The sequence below is a fragment of the Hemitrygon akajei genome, chromosome 2, assembly GCF_048418815.1.
Source record: "Hemitrygon akajei chromosome 2, sHemAka1.3, whole genome shotgun sequence".
Taxonomy (NCBI): domain Eukaryota; kingdom Metazoa; phylum Chordata; class Chondrichthyes; order Myliobatiformes; family Dasyatidae; genus Hemitrygon; species Hemitrygon akajei.
Window position 1 is genome coordinate 32,554,244 of NC_133125.1, and position 18,438 is coordinate 32,572,681.

The 18,438-nt window shown below is 37.8% G+C and overlaps 1 protein-coding gene across 2 annotated transcripts in view; it reads left to right on the top strand.

Annotated features, from left to right (window-relative positions):
- The first annotated feature begins 2,594 nt into the window (after positions 1–2,594).
- Positions 2,595–18,438, top strand: part of gramd2b (GRAM domain-containing protein 2B) — a 117,670-nt gene continuing 101,826 nt past the window's right edge. Inside the window, exon 1 of one of the 2 annotated variants that reach the window (XM_073069660.1) lies at positions 2,595–2,720. In XM_073069660.1, coding sequence (XP_072925761.1) covers positions 2,659–2,720 — 62 coding nt within the window. In that variant the 5' untranslated portion in view covers positions 2,595–2,658. Of the gene's footprint in view, positions 2,721–18,165; positions 18,288–18,438 lie in introns of those variants that run through there. The other variant, XM_073069648.1, reaches the window with a different exon arrangement.

Below are 18,438 nucleotides of genomic sequence, written 5' to 3' on the forward strand. Positions count from 1 at the left end.
TGTTCAAAAAGAACATTTAGGACTTTTACATGGGTAAACAAGACACATTAGAGTACACATCCAAATGTAGTGGGAAAGATTTCAGCAGTATTCCTTGTCTTACTAAAATTACTTGCACATTTGAAACACTCTGGCTCAAAGAGGGTATGGATAGCTTATACGTGTGCACCTGGGTATATAATGTTACCTAAATTAGAAGTCTAGATATATTGAAGAAGAAGAAAGACCTTAACTCAGAGTGGAATCATCAGGATGTCATTGTGACAGCGTTTTTTTAGCAAGCTTTCTAGTTTTTACGAGGCCGAGTTGCTAGCTCGCGCTCAACCCAGCACGGATGGAAAGCATGTAAGGGAGCTGGCTGGATTTGAACTCAGGAGCCTTTGCTCCAAAGTCCAGCACTGATGCTACTACACCTCCAGCCAGCCCTAGCAATTATATAATTTTCATTTTTCATGATTACTCTGGGCTTAATTTTCAGGCAGACACTGTACCAACTGGATGAAGTAAATGATTGAGGAAGAAGACCAGCAAAGGTCTTTTTTAAGTCTTTAGTAAGATGTCATTACCAGATCTGGTTCTTGGAGTTTAAATCATTCCCAACGTGAAGAACGACAGGTGGTTGGAGAAAAAGGTGAATGAAGGAATATCGGAGCAGAGTGAGCACGTTGAATGAAGGCTGGTGCTCAAGTGTAGGATAAACATAGATGAGTAGCATTAGTAATCTGTTTGTGTTATAATTTGAAATTCCAGTGGGAAAATCCACTAATTCACAATGAAGGCAATTTCACATCAAGACTTTATTTTTTTTACAATTCCACTGTTATTTTCCAACAGGTTATTGCAGCGGCCACAACAAGCCCTACTCTAAAACAGATGAGTCTAGGAGTATGGCCAAATTGTCCCTGGTTAGCAAGGATGTTGTATGAAATACTAGAAATGAAGGAATATAGTATACAAAATCTGATCCCAAACTCTGACCATTAAAACCAATACTCCAAGACTTTCAGATAAAAAGGGTCAAGAGGCCAAATGTCATCCTTGCTTTGGACCATTCTCATGAATTACTTTGACCCAGCAAAGGTGTTTGGACATTCAGAGGTGTCTCCCATTGTAGATATGTAACTCAATGCAAGCATTATCAGACTTACATTGCAGTAAAAATATCACTGTAACTTTTGAAATTGTGTTGAAGGAACTGCTGCTATCTTTGTTCTTAAGATTATAAAAAAAAAGATGTAATTTGGTTTTGGGAAACTCTACAGGGAGGTTCACCAGGAGAATGCCTGCTTGCTGTGATGAATAAACACCATTTATATCAGTCAGCTTCAGTGTCTCTCTGGTGACTCAGTTCACAGTCACAATATCCCGGTTCCATCCCTATGGTCGACGCTGGAATTATAGAAACATTGGTATTCTGCATCCAAGTCATATGGGACCCATGACTTTTATTTCACAAAAAGAAAATCACATTTGATGTAGGTTTCTTGACAATTCTTATTCCAAATGACTTTCAGACACAACACCACTGTGAAATATTATTCCTGTGTGATTTCTCCCAATATCTTTCTCAGTCTGTGAACTCCCATTACACTGTGTACCACATCTTCAGTTAAAGTGGGTGCAGGAAGCCACAAGCATAGTTCCAAAAAAAAAAAAACAGGTCGAATAAGTATTTGGGTCAAACTTACAGGCTTGTAGTTTTCCATCTTCAAGTTGAAATTACGTTAATTAAGATCAAATGCATATGCAATATTTGGACAGAGTTGCTGTGACAAGATATTTAACTTCTATTGAGTATACTAAATAGAAAATGTACAACATTCATTAAAGAAAATGGAACAGGATTTCCGGTGTGAAATTCAATAGGTATTTTATATATAGCGATCGCATATCTAATCCCATGCATTCCAACAAATGTATCCAGTTAGTACAACATCCATTTATGAACTATTTGAATACTTCAGACAAAATAAACTGCCATTTCCCCCTCTATTCATACAAACTTAAGTAAGTTCAGAAATAGCTTAAAAGATCCTTTAGGAAATTTGGCAGACGAGTTTGTTATTTAAATTTCATTCTTTTATTTTTCTCATTTTTATTTAATCCTATTTTTATTAATAATGAATAAAAAGAGTAGCTAAACTAATTGATTTTGACATTTTAGATAATCAATTTGAAATGGAGTATCTGAAGCCATCCAATAAAATATGCCTTCTTTGAAAGGTGTAACAATATAAATGTATTCTCGATACTAGAATTTATATATTATTGAACTGAATAGTTAAAAAGGATATTAAAAAATTAAATAGCAACAAGCTGCTTTAGTTCTACAGCATATCAACAAATATGAACTGAACACTGACAAATTCAACAAAGGCTTTAGAGATAAGAGAAATTATATCTTGAAGGAACATCAGCATCTGAGGGGTTTTCAAAGAAGGTTCAGAGTTCGCAATGTACGAACTTTTCGTCTTATCTGATTCTCAACAAAGGATTTAATATGCCTTAAGCAGATCAGGGAGCTATGTAAAATACTTTGCCAAGGACACAGTCACCTGTTGTGGGTATCATTCCCATTACTAAGTTTATTTTGGTCCTTTGAATCTGTAAAAATTACAGGAATTTAGAAGTTTTGAAGTGAAGGTCATTGTTAAAAAGATGAACAGCAAAACTAAATACAATTTCTTTGCCATCCTGAAAGCCAGGAAGGACATAATCAGGTGAGGCTCTTTTTCTTATCAAATGTGGAAGAGCAAAATAATGTTAAATTAAAATAAGTGCAGACAATAATTTCATTAATATTGGCAAACATTTCTTGTGTATACAGCAAGCGTGTTTTTCTTTTTGTTTACAGAGATATTGATGTAGCAATAATATAACTACGACCGGAAATAATTTTATTTTTAAATGAATATGTAATTGGAAAATAGAACAAGGCTCTTCTTTAGGTTGTAATGAACATTTTAATACAACCAAGAAAACACAATTGATCAATTAGTAATAATAGTGATGAAGAGAGAAAAATTTACAACATGCAGAGAACTGATTAGTCCAGAATGATAAAGCAAATTACATTTGCTTTGTATATGATTTTGGATTTTAGTAGAAATGTTAGTTCTCTAATGTTAGTAAGGTAAATAAGGTGGCCTCAGCTAGAATATCTGTAAATATGTTTTAATATTTAGTTATGAGCTGTATGTATCTGTTTTGCTTTTTCTACTACCTGGTAAATACTTAGATGTCACAGAAACATGCACTGGCATCCACATAGAAACTTGACAAAACATAAGGATCATCATTCAAATGAAACAACACCATCTGGATACTCATATTACAAATCTCATTGTGGCAGCTCTACATGCTGGGGCTAAGTATCGTTTTCAAAAACTACACTAGATCTAAGAGCATAACAGTAGTCTGAAACTCAGTGACGTTAAAAACAATGTAAATTAAGTATCGGTCGCAGTGAAGAAATAATGAAAGCTGAACTTCAAAGAGAACTGTGGTAAATATGACAAGAGGAGTTCAACTTATGGGTCTCAGTTCCTCAAAACAACTTCAAATATTGGGAGCTAAGTGCCTTGGAGACAAGGGCAAGAACATTTTTATTTTATGATGTCAAATAAATAATTGTACATTCCTTTCTGGCGACTAAGAGGGTTGAGAAGAAAGGTGAACTGGAACATGATATTAATAATGCAGGTGCAATTTGAATCCAGGTTGTGCTCTGTGAGGTAATGTTACAACAAGCTAATTATTAACTGTAATAGACTCTACTTGGTGGCATTTTTTAAAACAAGTTAATTACCATTAGTCTTCATTCCCCTACAAATGGAATTCTAAATGTGCATTGACATCGCCTTAAAAACCTGGAAAATAGTATCAGCAAAATATGATATGGACGTCGTGGTTGAAAAAGAGTATAAGTTCAAAGTTCAAAGTCGATTTATTATCAAAGTACTGCTACGTCACCATATGCTACCCCAAGGTTTATTTTCTTGCAGGCAATCACAGTAGACACAAAGAAACACAACACAATCATTGAAAGACTACACACAAAGAACAAACAATTTGGAGATACAAAAAAAAATAAACAAATAAATAATTTTTAATATTGAGAATATGAGTTGTAGGGTCCTTGAAAGTGAGTCCATAGGTTATGGAATCAGTTCAGTTTTGAGGTGAGTGAAGTTATCCACGCTTGGTCAGGAGTCTGATGGTTGTAGGGTAATAACTGTTGCTGAGCTCGTGGTGTGGAGCCTAACACTCCTGTACTTCCTTCCTGATGGTACCAACAAGAAGAGAGAATGGCCTGAATGGTGGGGGTCCTTGATGATGGATTCTGCTTTCTTGTGGCAGTGCTCCATGTAGATATGCTCGATGGTGGATAGGGCTCTACTTCTAACAGACTGGGCTGTACATCCCTAAATACAGTTGGAGTTCATCAATGCTTCTGCAATCCATTGCATCCAGTGTACAAGGGACTGACCTATAGGGCCTCACCAGAGCCCTGTTGGCCAGCCGTACCCAATTCCACCTCTCACGAAAGGGACATAGGGTTGGACTTTGAGAGGCAAGAAGTGTTACCTATCAGACGCATCTTAGTCGGTTCCATTATGTGAGCAGGTGAAGATGATTTCACATCCTATTGTTAGAAAGGAAGGAGTCCATACTCTGCACAAAACTGGACAGCTCCATGCTCTTAATAATGAACATAACTGCCCACAAAATTCAACCACAATTTTAATGGAAATTAAACTGAGTGAACATTATTAGTCAATCCTGGGCATACATGGTTTAATACCACAGTACTAGCTTTGGAAAATCACAAGATAAATCTTGTGCAACACACACATCCTATGCCAAGCTTTGCTACTTTGTTGGGCCAATGAAAGAAAAGAAACATAGGGGAGCGCAGGACTTGGTCTTCTGGGAATGACTAAGTTAGAGGGAAGCTACCAGAGGCAGATCTTTGTGCTGGGCTGGGATCTACTGAGGGAGGTCCCATTAAATCATGCTGCTACAGAAATACCAGTGTTATTAAAATCTGTCCAACAATGAAAGATTTCAGAAGCATGTGAGCTAAAGTTCCCAACAAGGCAAAGGCATTGATGTTACTAAGAGTACAACCAGATAGCATGGTTATTCTTTATTCACTTTGGAATGGTACAGTTTATGTTTAGCCCATGGGTGACACTGTAGCACAGTGGTTAGCACAAGACTATTACAGTTCAGGATGTCAGAGTTTGAAGTTCAATTCCAATGTCATCTGTAAGGAGTCTATACATCCTCCTTGTGGAATTCTCCAGGTGCTCCAGTTTCCTCCCACAGTCCAAAGACATACCAGTTAGTAAGCTAATTGGACAGTGTAAATTGTCCTGAGATTAGGCTAGGGTTAAACTAAGGGTTGCTGGGGGGTGCAGCTCATAGGGCCGGAGGGAACAATAAAGAAACGAATAACTTAGCACACCCACCATCTTCCACAGAACAACACAAGCAGCAAAAACAGAAACAAATTAGTAAGAGCAAATCTAGCCCCTTCCCCAAACCTCCCACCCACCCACTTACACAGAGAGAGATGTCACCAACAGACTGAGCAGTTAGGGAAAACTGTGTTTATCTTAATATATTACTTGATAAAAGATCAGAAGAAATTGAAAAGGAAAATGCAGTTTATGTGATACAAATGGAGTTCCCACAGCCAACTAAAGATACAAACAATAAGTGTATGGAATTAAAAAAAGACTGTGACAGTATGGATAGAACGGCAGGTAACCAAGTAGTAATGAACGGTTGTCTTTCAGACTGCAAGAAAGTGTATAGTGGATTTCCACAGGAGTTAATACCAAGAACATTGGTTTACTTAATATCGATTTATCATTTAAATTTGAGTATGCCATACACATTACCAAACTTGCAAACAACACAGGACTTTAACCGTGGTGATAATAAGTGTTACAGTTTGCTGAGGAGAACATGAACTTGAGAGCACAACTCGAGGAGTGACACAAGTGCAGAAGGATACATGACATCACATGCATAGTTTGTTGTAAGTTCAAGTGCAAGTTGAGAAAGTGGTTAAAGTAGTATGGAATTCTGGGATTTATTAACTGTAAGGACAAGGAAACTATGATGTAACATTTGTTCAGCCAGTACTTTGGTTCTGGACACGACACTCTAGGAAAACTGTAAGATCTTTACAGGGCCTGAAGAGATTTATTAAAATAATTCCGGGGATGTGAGATTCTAGTCATGTGAGCAAGTTGGAGAAATGTGTTTTTTATCCTTGCTACAGAGGAGTTGTGAGGGGATTTGGCAGATATGTTCAAAATGATGGAAGTTGTACACAGAATAGTAAGAGAGAAACTATTCCCACCGGCAGACAGGTTAGAACTAAAGGGCAGAAGGTGATTAGCTAAAGAATGTGAGTGAGATGGGAGCTTTTTCTTCTTTGCTAATGCCAAAGATCTGGAATGCAGGGCCATGAGTAATAGAGGCAGATCGATCTAACATTCACAAGGAGCTGAATAAATAACTGAAAGGAAAGGATTTGCAGAACTATAGGGAGAAGAGGCACCCTAGTACATACTTGATGGGCTGAGTGTCCTCTACACCTGTTGTAGACATTCTGTATGTCTGAGCTGTTGTTTGAGGCGTAGCAACCAATTTCCACAAGGCAAAATTCAACCAAAAGAAAAAGATAAATGATTAATTTATCTGTTTTAAGCAACATTGAAAAATAGAAGAAAAAAATTAATGGTTTAGTAAGCAGCAACATGCCACTTTTAGCAATTAGTTGAAAGAAAGCATGTGTTTAATATCTCTTGCTGAAAAAATAAAATTCTCTGAATTCTTTTCCATTATATCACATATCCCATGAAACACTGAACTTCTCATGTTCCACATGATCTATGTTGGATTTTGCAGAATTAACATAGGGAATATTGTGTCATACAAACCTATTTACCCTGACTGAAAGGTGTAGCAATTTGTCCCGTAATCTCTCATACAAATGACAGGATTAAGAAACATTTAGAGATTAAAACCTCAATGAAAGTGCAGTGCCTCTGGTGCCGGTGATCCTGCTACTAAACTGTTATTCAAGGAACATCAGTAATTTATATATCAATACTAGCTAGTGTTGGGGAGGGGCTAAGTCACTATCCCATCACCACAAGTCAGTGGCCTGATGGTACTCTCTACTTACCACTAATCCTTCTCGTTAAAGTCGCCATAGTTATTTAGATTCATAGCCAATGCCAGTGCAGAATTGCTAGTCATATTATAAATTGACCACATTTTTATATTAAATTTTACTAGTTACTTTGATAATATTTCAGAATGCCACTAATGCAGTGTACCAAGTAAATTTCAAATCTCCTTAAACTTTCTTTGGCAAAGATAGACTTTGAGCTCTACGATACAGGCATCATGCTGAATTGTAACCATAAACCCTCTTTTCTCACTGCTGCCATCAGGTAGAAGGTACGAGAGCCTCAGGAGTCACACCACCAGGTTCAAGAACAGTTACAACCCCACAATGATCAGGCACTTGAAGAAAAGGGGATAACTACACTCACTTGCCCATCCACTGAGATGTTCCACAATCAATGATCTCACTTTATGGACTCTTCGTAATTTCATGTTCTCATTATTTATTACTATTTAATTATATTTGCATTTGCACTGTTTGTTGGCTTCTGCACTTTACTTGACCTTTCATTGATCCTGTTATAGTTACTATTCTATAGTTTTGCTGAGTATACCTGCAGGGAAATGAATCTCAAGGTAGTATGCAGTAACATATATGTAATTTGATAATAAAATTTACTTTGAACTTTGAAAATAATATCCTTCCCTTATATGCACAATTATCTCCAACCTCTCATTTACAACAAAACTCACCGAGATTGAAATATTCTTAAAATCCACATGCTGAGTTGTTCCAACTATTCTAAATCAAACTGCAATATAAACAAGATAGTATAAAGTTTTTGCATAGTTACCTTTACAAAAAAGTAGAATGTTTCCCAGCCTTCAGTGTATAGATTCATGCAGAAACTTGCTTATGTGCTTGCAGTTTTCATTTCTCTACATGACAACTTTTCAGGCAAAATATGACCCGTGTTTCATTTGATCCATTCCAAATCATGTTTGCTGTCTAGTTCCTTTTTGAAACCAATTATAAGTAACTCCTGTATTCTGGGAGGGTTGTATTCCTAGGAATCAGACTATATCATTATTCTCCATAACATGAAGCCACATGGTCTATGCAAGCATCGAGAAATAAGAGTTGAAAAAATATGTTGACTTAATTACATCTTTTCGCATAAATTCTGTGAAAGCAAATTTTATTTTGAGACTCAAAGGTTTGTGAACTCTGGCAGGGCAATTTCTGTAACCCAAACAGTCATAATGTGCGGATCATCTTATTGGGATTTTATTTAATCATCCATCATAAAAATAATACATTCTGTGATACTACTTGCTGCTGTCAATGAAATAAGTAGTTGTTTTTCTGTTAAAAGATGTTTTCAATTGAATATTGCAGAGATTTTGTAGTCATTTGTTTCCAGATCACTTCATTGTGTTTTACTTGACACAAGACGTCACTTTTTACCCACAATGGGCGACACTGTAGCATACTGTAGTGTAACGCTTTACAGCGCCAGCAATCGGTGTTCATTTCCTGCTGTTGTCTATAAAAAGTTTGTATGGTTTTCCTTTGACCATGTGGGTTTCCTCTAGGTGCTCCGGTTTCCTCCCACGTTCCAAAGCCATACAAGTTAATTAGTTCATTGTTCACCTGGGTGCATGGGCTTGTTGAGCTCAATAGATAAATAACAGGTAAATAGATAGTGTCTTCCTGTGGCGACCCAATTACTAGCACACTCGAACCGGCTGACAATTAGCCAGAGTGCAGGGACAAAGGAAGAAAGCCTGAGGGGGTTTCAGTAGGGCCTCTCAAGGTATCTGGTGGGAGAGGCAGGCTTTAAAGCAAGACTGTGGAGTTGAAATAAACTTAGTCTTTGGCTGCAGTTTACCGACTCAGTGTCATTATTTTAGCGCTGCGTGTAGCACACCGCTACATTCCAGTAATACAAAATATGCATAAACAATTTATTTCTAATACATGGGCATTAATTTAGTACCAAGAAATAAATTCTCCACCTTCCCCTTTCATCACTCATACCAGGTAAACCAAAGCCAAGTTTCTTATAAATAGTATTACCCAGAAATGATGAAATGGGCAGGTACTTTCTTCATGGAATCCAACTTTTACCAGCCATTAACTTAACAATTCATAAACAACATTCCTTTTCAAAATGAAAATACAACATGCTATAGAAATTCTTGGCTCGCTGTTCTGAAAACTGTTCTACACCCCACACAGAACTGCCAGATAGTTAAAATGAGTGCTGTACAAATACCACTCCAGTTAACATATTAAAATGAGCTACGTGAAGCTAATTTCACATGAAGAACAAAGCCAAGAAAACAGTCAACAAGAATAAAAAACAAAATAATCAGTATATTTTTCCTGCAAATCCTTACAAGCAGGGGAGTCATTTCAAGAAATACAGTAACGTGGAAGATTGAAGGAAGATTTGATAGAGGTATACAAAATTATGAGGGGTATAAATGTGGTAAATGCAGCCAGGCTTTTCCCACTTAGATTGGGTGAGACCACAACTAGAGGTCATGGATTAGGGTGAAAGGTGAAAAGTATTAGTGGAACTTTTTCACTCAATGGGTCACGAGAATGTGGAATGAGTTGCCAGTGAAAGTGGTGCATTCAAGCTCAATTTTAAGGTTTAGGAGAAGTTTGGATAGATATATGGATGATAGGGGTGAGGAGGGCTTTGGGCCCAGTGCAGGTCAATAGGAAAAGGCAGTTTAAATGATTCAACATGGACTAGATGGGCCAAATGGCCTGTTACTGTGCTGTACTCTTCTCTGACTCCATTTATTTTGAATTTTGCATATGGTTCAGAAATGAGGTGGCAAGGAAAGTGCTTGCATGTTGCTTGGTAGTTGGAAGAAAAGCAAGGGAAGATGCCCAATGGATTGGCTGATTCAATATGAAAGCAAACTGAGGTACAAACAACATGAGGATATCTGGGCACAAAGAAGGAATTGGACAGGCCTTTATGTGATAAGCCTGTGCTAGCAGTGCTGGAGATGAGGAATTGGAGGGTGTGGGGAAATGTGCGCTGCAGATTAAACAGAAGCACAGTAATGTTAAAAGGTCAGCTTGAGAGTTAGTATGGAAATGACCCATTTTGGCAAGAAAATTGTAGAAGAAAAATATGGTCTAAACAGTGATAGGTTATAGAGATATGAATACAAAAGGATCTGGGTGTTCCCTCGTATGGCTCGCTAAGCATGAGTGCTACTTGAAGGTATGGACAGTGATTGGGGAAGCCAGCAGAATGTTATTGTGAGGAAATTAATAAAGAAACAGTGTGGTTATATTTCAGACATTGCTGAGACTCTATTTGGAATACTGTGGAATACATTGAATTAAAAGTTCAAAGTAAGTTTATTATCAAAGTGTGTATATGTTGCTATATAAAATCCTGGTTCCCATTTTCTTGTGGGCATATAAATACAAAGAAACACAATAGAATCAATGAAAGATCACAGCCATAAAGATGGACAAACACCAATGTGCAAAAGACAGCAAACTATGCAAACACTGAAAAAGAAATAATGATGATAATAACAATAAATAAATAAAGGTTGATAACATGAGATGAAGACACCTTGAAAGTGAGTCTATAGGTTATGGGAACATTTCAGTGATGTTGTGAGTGAAGCTGAGTTAAATTATCCCCTTTGGTTCAAGAGCCCGGTGGTTGAGGGGTAACAATTGTTTCTGAACTGGTGATGTGGTCCTGAGGCTCCTGTATCTTCTTCCTGATGGCAACAGGGAAAAGAGAGCATGAACTGCACAAATGCCTAAGCAAGTAGAGGCACTATAGTGATTTCTTTGTAATGGCAGCTACATGCTAGACCCAGGAAAGATCCTCTGAAATGATAATGCCAAGAGATTTAAAGTTGCTGACCCTCTCCACCTCTGATCCTCCGATGAGGACCTTCGGTTTCCTCCTCTTGTACTCAACAATCAGCTCATTGGTTTTGCTGACATTGACTGACATTGCTATTGAAGCGCTGTTCAGCCAAATTTTCAGTCTCCCTCCTAAATGCTGATTCGTCACTATGTTTGATTTGGCCAACAACAAAGATGTCATCAGGAAACTTAAATATGGCATTGAAGCGGCACTTAACCTCATAAATATAAAGATAAAGTGAGTAGAATAGCAGGCTATGAACAGAGCCTTTTACTGCACCAGTGCTGATGGTGATTGTTGTCAATCCAAACTGATTAGCGTCTGCAAATGAGGAAATCGGGGATCCAGTTGAAAAAGGAGGTACTGAGGCCAAGGTCTTGAAGCTTATTGATTAATTTTGAGTGGATAATAATATTGAATGCTGAGATGTAGTCAGTGAAGAGCATCCTGATGTATGCATCTTCACTGTCTAGGTGTTTCAGAGTAGAGTGAAGAGCCAATGAAATGACGTCTGTTGTTGACCTGATGTGACGGAAGGCAATTTGGAGCGGGTCCGAGTCACTTCTCAGGTAGGAGTTGATGTGCTTCATCACCAACTTCTCAAAGCACTTCATCATAGTGAATGTAAGTGCTACTGGACAATAGTCATTGAGGCGGGTTACCATGTTCTTCTTAGACACCAGTGTAATTGAAGCCTGCTTGAAGCAATTGGCCATCTCAGACTGCTGAAGCAAGAGGTTAAAGATATCGGTGAACACTCCAGCCAGTGGATTAGCACCAGTCTCGAGTTCTCCACCAGCTGCACCATCTGCATTTCATGGGTTCACCATCCTGAAGGTTACCCTCATTATTCTTAAACTAGTCTCATTATTTAAGTAAGGCTTTAGAACAAATTCAGAGCAGGTTTGTTACCTGATATGGGAAGCCTGTGATCAGGTATGATTAGACAGGGTAAACTTTTAGCTACTGAAGAGTGGGAGGCAGCTTGATTGAAACATACAACATCATATGGAGGTTTGACTGAATGAATGTTGAGAGAATGTTTCCTCTTGTAGGAGGATATAGAAATACGGGTTACTGTCTGCATGATATGCCTCCTATTTGTTGGTTGTCTCTTCATTTTGCTTTAGTGTATTTTAGGTATGCTTTCTATAAGTGATATTTGGGGAAAGCAGGTATGCTTTCTCCTGGCCCTACGTCTCTCCCAATGATCTCCCAGCTCAATGACACTCCATTTCTATCTGGTCATCGCAATCACCCTACCTTTCAAATCAGCCATTTCGCCTCTCTCTGAGCAGCAAGAATTTACAGTATCTGCCCTTTAGCAATGGCCTCATTGTGGAATGTTTCTCACCTGGCAGGTTAATGAGTTGCCAATCAAACTGCAAATCTTTCCCGGCCATCTATCAGGACTTCTAGCTTCTAAAACATTTATATACTTAAATAATCATTTATCTTCTATATTCTTATTATAGTCTCAGGCAGTGCAGTACTGCAGAGACTGCCATCAAGATTATCATGTGTTAATGAGGATTGTGTAGGTGAATATTTTCTTATACCACCACCCTTAGTGACAGGATTTTACCGGTCTAAACCCTTGCTGGCTCCAGTCAGATTAGGAAATCAGCACTTGAGGAGCTGGTTAAACAAGATGAACAATAAGAGTGCCTCACCCTTAGTCCTATGGTTCAGCCATACGCACATTTAAAGGCTGTGATCAATTTCTTGGTGAAATTGTTGCAGGCCTTGCCACAGATTTGAGAAGAACTGTTAACCACTGCTGGAATAGTACAAGTTCGGACAAGATGCTGCAGGATTACATAGTTTTTGTAATCCAAGACATGCACTCAGTGAGAGAGGAAACTGAATTTTAAGAGCAGCACACACAAAATGCTGGAAGAACTCAACAGATCTGGCGGAATCTATGGAAAGGAATAAATTGTCAATGTTTTCGACACTACTGATAAAGGATCTCAGGCTGAAATATTGACTGTTTATTCCTTTCTGTAGATGCTGCCAGACCTGCTGAGATCTTCCAAAATTTTGCGTGTGGGTTCCCAGCATCAGCAAAATCTCTTGTGTAACTGAATTTTAATCTTGCCCAAGCTGTGGAGGCACATCAAGTACCATTTTCATTTTCCAAATTTTCTGTCTCCTTCCTTCCCTTCTAAATGGCCACATTTGAAATTCGCCCTTTTATCTTCTTCAGCTGCCCAAATGATGACATGTCAAAAGGATGTTAAATTATTTGGGAGAGAATGAGGGCCAAAACCAAAGTGAAAGCTTACTGTGTTCAAGCTCAAATTGCTTATTTTTATTGTTTTGTCACCTCATTACAAATATGCTTTTAATCGAAGGCCCCTGCAACCCCATTATTGTTTCTTCTACACCCCCACCCCATCCATCAGGAATAAGGTACAAAAGCTTGAAAATATATTCTACTATGCTCAAGGAAGGCTTCTGTCCTACTGGTATTGGACTTTTGAACAAACTTCTTTTGCAATAAAGTTGTATTGGGCCTTGCATCTTATTAGTCCACATGACTTTATTCTTGATTAGTAAAGGTGTTAGTGTTTATGGGAAGAAAGTAGGAGAATGGATTTGAGAGGGATAATCCATCAGCCAAAATGGAATGGAATGAAAAGCAGACTCGATGGGTTAAGTGGCCAAATTCTGCTCCAATGGTCTTATTGGTACTTCATTTCTCTGTAACTGTAGTGTTACTTTCAGCATTTAGGTTTTTCACTGAACATTAGTTTAAAGAAAATGTTGCTTTTTCTTTTACAATTCTTAGATTGCCAAGATTTTGCCTCAGCAAGTATGTACATACAACAACATACCAATTAAAGTTGATATAAAATGCAGAGGCAAAATCTTGGCAATCTAAGAATTGTAAAAAAAAATCAACAGTTTCTTTAAACTAATTATTGAATCTGCTAAATTGTTTATCTTGCATGCAGTTTCCATAGCTCCAAGTTACACCCTTGATGGAAAAACAGTCACGGCGATCATATTAACCAATGAAAAGGGCTGACAGAGGAAAAGTCCTCAGATAAATGGTAACTTCAGAATTTAGATTTAGCAACTATTATAGTGAAGAGTTAAATCTTTAATTTCACAGGTTGTGGCACACTGATTAAAAATCATGGATAATAGAAGTATGGCACTTATGCACAGGGAGCATCTGTCAAAAACAGGCTTGCAAGCCAGAGAACAGTGGATGAAAATATGTAGCACAAAGTTCTATTAAATATTGAGGAGGTTTAACTTGTTTGAATTTGGACAGATACAGATGTCTGGGGTAACTTACCACATACTCTGCAGCTGGCCAGAAGTTCCATTCAGACCCACTGTCCTTCACCCAGCAGTGCTTTCTACATTGTGTGTTTATAACAGCTCTTAAAAGTTATAACTTTCAGTTGTCCTTGAAGAGATTTTCATGAATGTTTGATTCCAGCATTAGCCAACCCTCCCCTCCAAATCCTCAAATCACCATAGATACCCTGTTCCTCCAGAACCTCTTTTGACTACCTCTTCACCTGACTGTCCCACTCACACCTTCTGTCACAGATCATTTTCCCCAGAAAATCTCTCAATGTCGTGGCTGTGCAATACAATCATCGATTGTGTCACTATAAATCTATCAATATTCACTTTATCGACGCTGTTACATGCTGGGCAACAATGAATATAAAATTGACTCAGGTTTTAAAAACAAACATAAACATTTATGAAATTTGCTTAACAAAAGTGAAAAGTAAACAAATGACTAATTTAACCGGAAGTTAACTGCTATACGGCAATTTAACAAACAGCCAAACTCTGGAATAGTTCTTAAAGTGGTAAATTAGAACACAATCTTAAAGTGGTAAATTCGAACACAGTCTTAAAGTGGTAAATTCAAAAGTCCAAGTGGTTTCTACAGTCAGTAAGGAGAGACTTCTCTGAGAACTGATTTCTTCAAAGACATGACGTTACTGCTGATCTCATCCAAAGAGATGCCTGGTCCAAAGGATTCACGACGAAGGAAAATAGCTTAAAGGAACTGACCTTTTTTTGCTGGAGGGTGAACACTACACAAACCTTCCTGATCTTGCAGGAGTTATCTCAGATGCAGGCCACTATTACTGAACAAAGATTCAATAAGGTCGATCCTTTACAAAACCACTGAACAACACCAACTTTACTCAATCCTTTGGGTTCCCATACTTTGGTAAAGTCTTCACACTCCAATACTAGACTGTAGAGGTAAAACCAAGGTGCACGAAACAACAACTGGCAGTGATTGGCAAAACCGCCAGCACAACGGTTTTGCGCCTTACAATAGAAAGTAAAAACTCCACTTTAAAACAAAACTGGGTCATAAGAAGAATATGCAGCAAAACTAACTAACGAACTAACGAAATAACTGTGTTACAACAGGGGGGTCCCCTTATATACCTGTTGGAACATGCCATCACATGACCTCACACTGGCGGGAAAATTACATCACCCCACCATCACAAGACAATTACATCATGGTCATAAAACAGTCACAAGATACCCATGGGATATGTAACAGCACTTACATTCCCCTCCCTTTGAATTCTTTATTTCCCCAACCTTCTTGGTATACCATCTCCACATACACCTCCTCCCCTCACCATCTCCACGGTGATCTGCAACTCAACAGCTTTCACTAATGGGTAAAAATATGCCAGATTTCGGGCGACAAGTGTGAGGGAATCTTGCTGCTTGGAGCCTTGCTCAGAATTGGTGTGGACCCCCATCAATTTTGAGCAAGGCACCACTGCATTGCACCCCTTCAACCTCATCTTTTTAGACGCCATTAAATTTCTAGTCGGTGTACTCTATATCAATCCATTGTTTGTTTAGCTTCATTTCCAAGATATGTAATACTGAGTGAGATTATAGATCAAATATCCAGTTCATAATTCAGGATCATTGAGGTCAAGAGTTGCCCCCTTAGGTTAAACCTGGAAACAGCTCTTCTTTTGATTTCGTTTCTGAAGAATTGGTGGACTTTGTATAAAAGGTATTAGCCACTAAAGACAACAACATTTATAGTTTAGTAAAGTGCTGAATCAAAAATAAAGAATGTAAAAAATCTATTTTATGTACAAGCCTGTTTACAGCAACAGTAACAAATTTAAAAGTATAAACTTGTAGAATACATTCTTTTTGGCAATAAAGTACTCAATTCTGAGATTTGAGACAGTTCACACATGATGAATATTCTCCAACCAGAGTGTTTACAGAACTTGGTAGCGTGGTTACTTTACTCACTTTGGTATAGCTACAGCTTATATTTAATCCATGGGTGCACAACGGTAACACGGCAGTTAGCACAATGCTATTACATCTTGGGATGTCAGTGTTCAGAGTTCCATTCTGATATCATCAGTAAGGAGTCTGTACATCCTCCCCGTGGAATGTGTGGGTTTTCCCTGGGTGTTCTGGTATCCTCCTATAGTCCAAAGATGTATCAGGTAGGTTAATTGATCATTGTAAATTGTCCCGTGATTAGGTTAGGGTTAAATCAGGGTCTTAGGAGTTGCTGGGGTAGCTCGAAGGGGCGGAATGGCCTATTCTGCAATGTATCTCTAAAGTGAAAAGTAAAAAAAATCCTGTGGAATTTGTAGAAACAAGCTATACTAATGTATAAATATTACTAACAGCTTTATCTATCATAATTTGTTATCATTTGTTCCATACCACTCTTGAAGCAATTTTGGCCTTTTAGTATTATTATTTTTATGCAATATATTATTTGTTTTATTTGTATGTAGCAGTCATATAAATAGCCCTGAAAGCATAAATAAATACAACATGCATTTGTACTTGTCATATCACTACCCGGAGGGAGAGTTACTCTTTCCACAAATGGTCAATGTCTCTTGACTCCTGACAAGACAAAGGCCACGACGCATCTGACACCAAAAGTCATCAGTTAAGCAAATAAAATTTGAAAGGCAATAATATACAAGCAACCTAATTGTTATCTTTTTTGTCCTTCAAGATTTAAGCATTAAGTATTTTGTCAAAGTTATTTTTATAATAGATATTTAACAAGAAGTTATACTCCTGAACAGAAATAAAATGTGTGTGTTTATTAAGATCCCTTTTACAGTCACAGGATGAACCCAAAGTATTTCACCAATCAACATTTACAGTTGCAGAGGTCTACAGCACAGAGATGAGCCATTCTGCCCATCCCATCCATACTGACCTCTGCCTACCTACATTAATTCTATTTACTATACCCTTCTGTGCCTTACCCTTTAAAGTGTCTGCCTTATTGCCTCTTAAACACAGCCATTGTATCTGATCCCACCTCCTCCTCTGGCAGAGCATTTCAGACTTTTAAAATATAATCCCAGCTTCACTTTCAGTAAGGACTTGTATTGATCCAAAATTCCCCAAAGCACTTTTCAGGCAGTGAAGGACTTTTGAACTTTGGCAGCAGCTCTATTGTTAGAGTTATTGCAGTTAATTTGCACACCTATTCCCACAATTTGAAGTGCTCTTTATTTCATGTTCAGAATTAATAGACTGCATCAATTTACAATCAAATTTAAGTTGTCTGAATTGCTTACAAAGTAGATTTAGTGCAGGAACTGATAGGATACAATATTTGGTATGCATAATAGCATAAATCTTGCATCTAACTTGTAGAGCATCCTCTGTCATACTCTATATGTTTGGTGTTTTGCAAACCTTAAATCCTGAGCCATGTTAAAAGCGTGCATGGTTGCTTTGGTTGACCAAGTTAGGGAGGACTGAAAGAGTTACAGATGCAAGATGAAGATCTGAAATATTCCAGCAAGTTAGTTAAAAAATTCATTTAATGTTTAGAGCTGATGTAATAAAATAACAACCAAAAAGACGAAATGGTTTCTATAGAAACACTTTTATCAGATGAACTAGACAGACGGAGTGGAAAAACGATATATCAAGTATTTTCTGGTTGAAACTGGGCTGGGCTAGGTTAGGCTGCGTTCCCTATTAAGGTCACGTTATCAATAGAATTCCAAACTTCCACCATCGGGCCATTACAAACTTCTAGTTCTGTCTCTTGCTGCTGTCAAGTTAATATACCAAAATTATGAAGGATGATTTGGAATGTGCTGCTCTGCATCTTCCTGGACGTGATTTTGTCAGGAAATCTCCCCAGTCCAGTCCTACAGAAAGTATAAAGTCTCTGTTTGCAAGGTAAGATTTTAAAGTACTTTTTACCCCCAGACTGTCTTTGTTTGAAGTCTCTCAGACTCCAATTGTCCTCTTTAACTTTAAACATAAAATTCCTATTTCAAATCCGTGTTAAGTTTTACACCTAATCGATCATCAGTGTTTATCCTTTCTG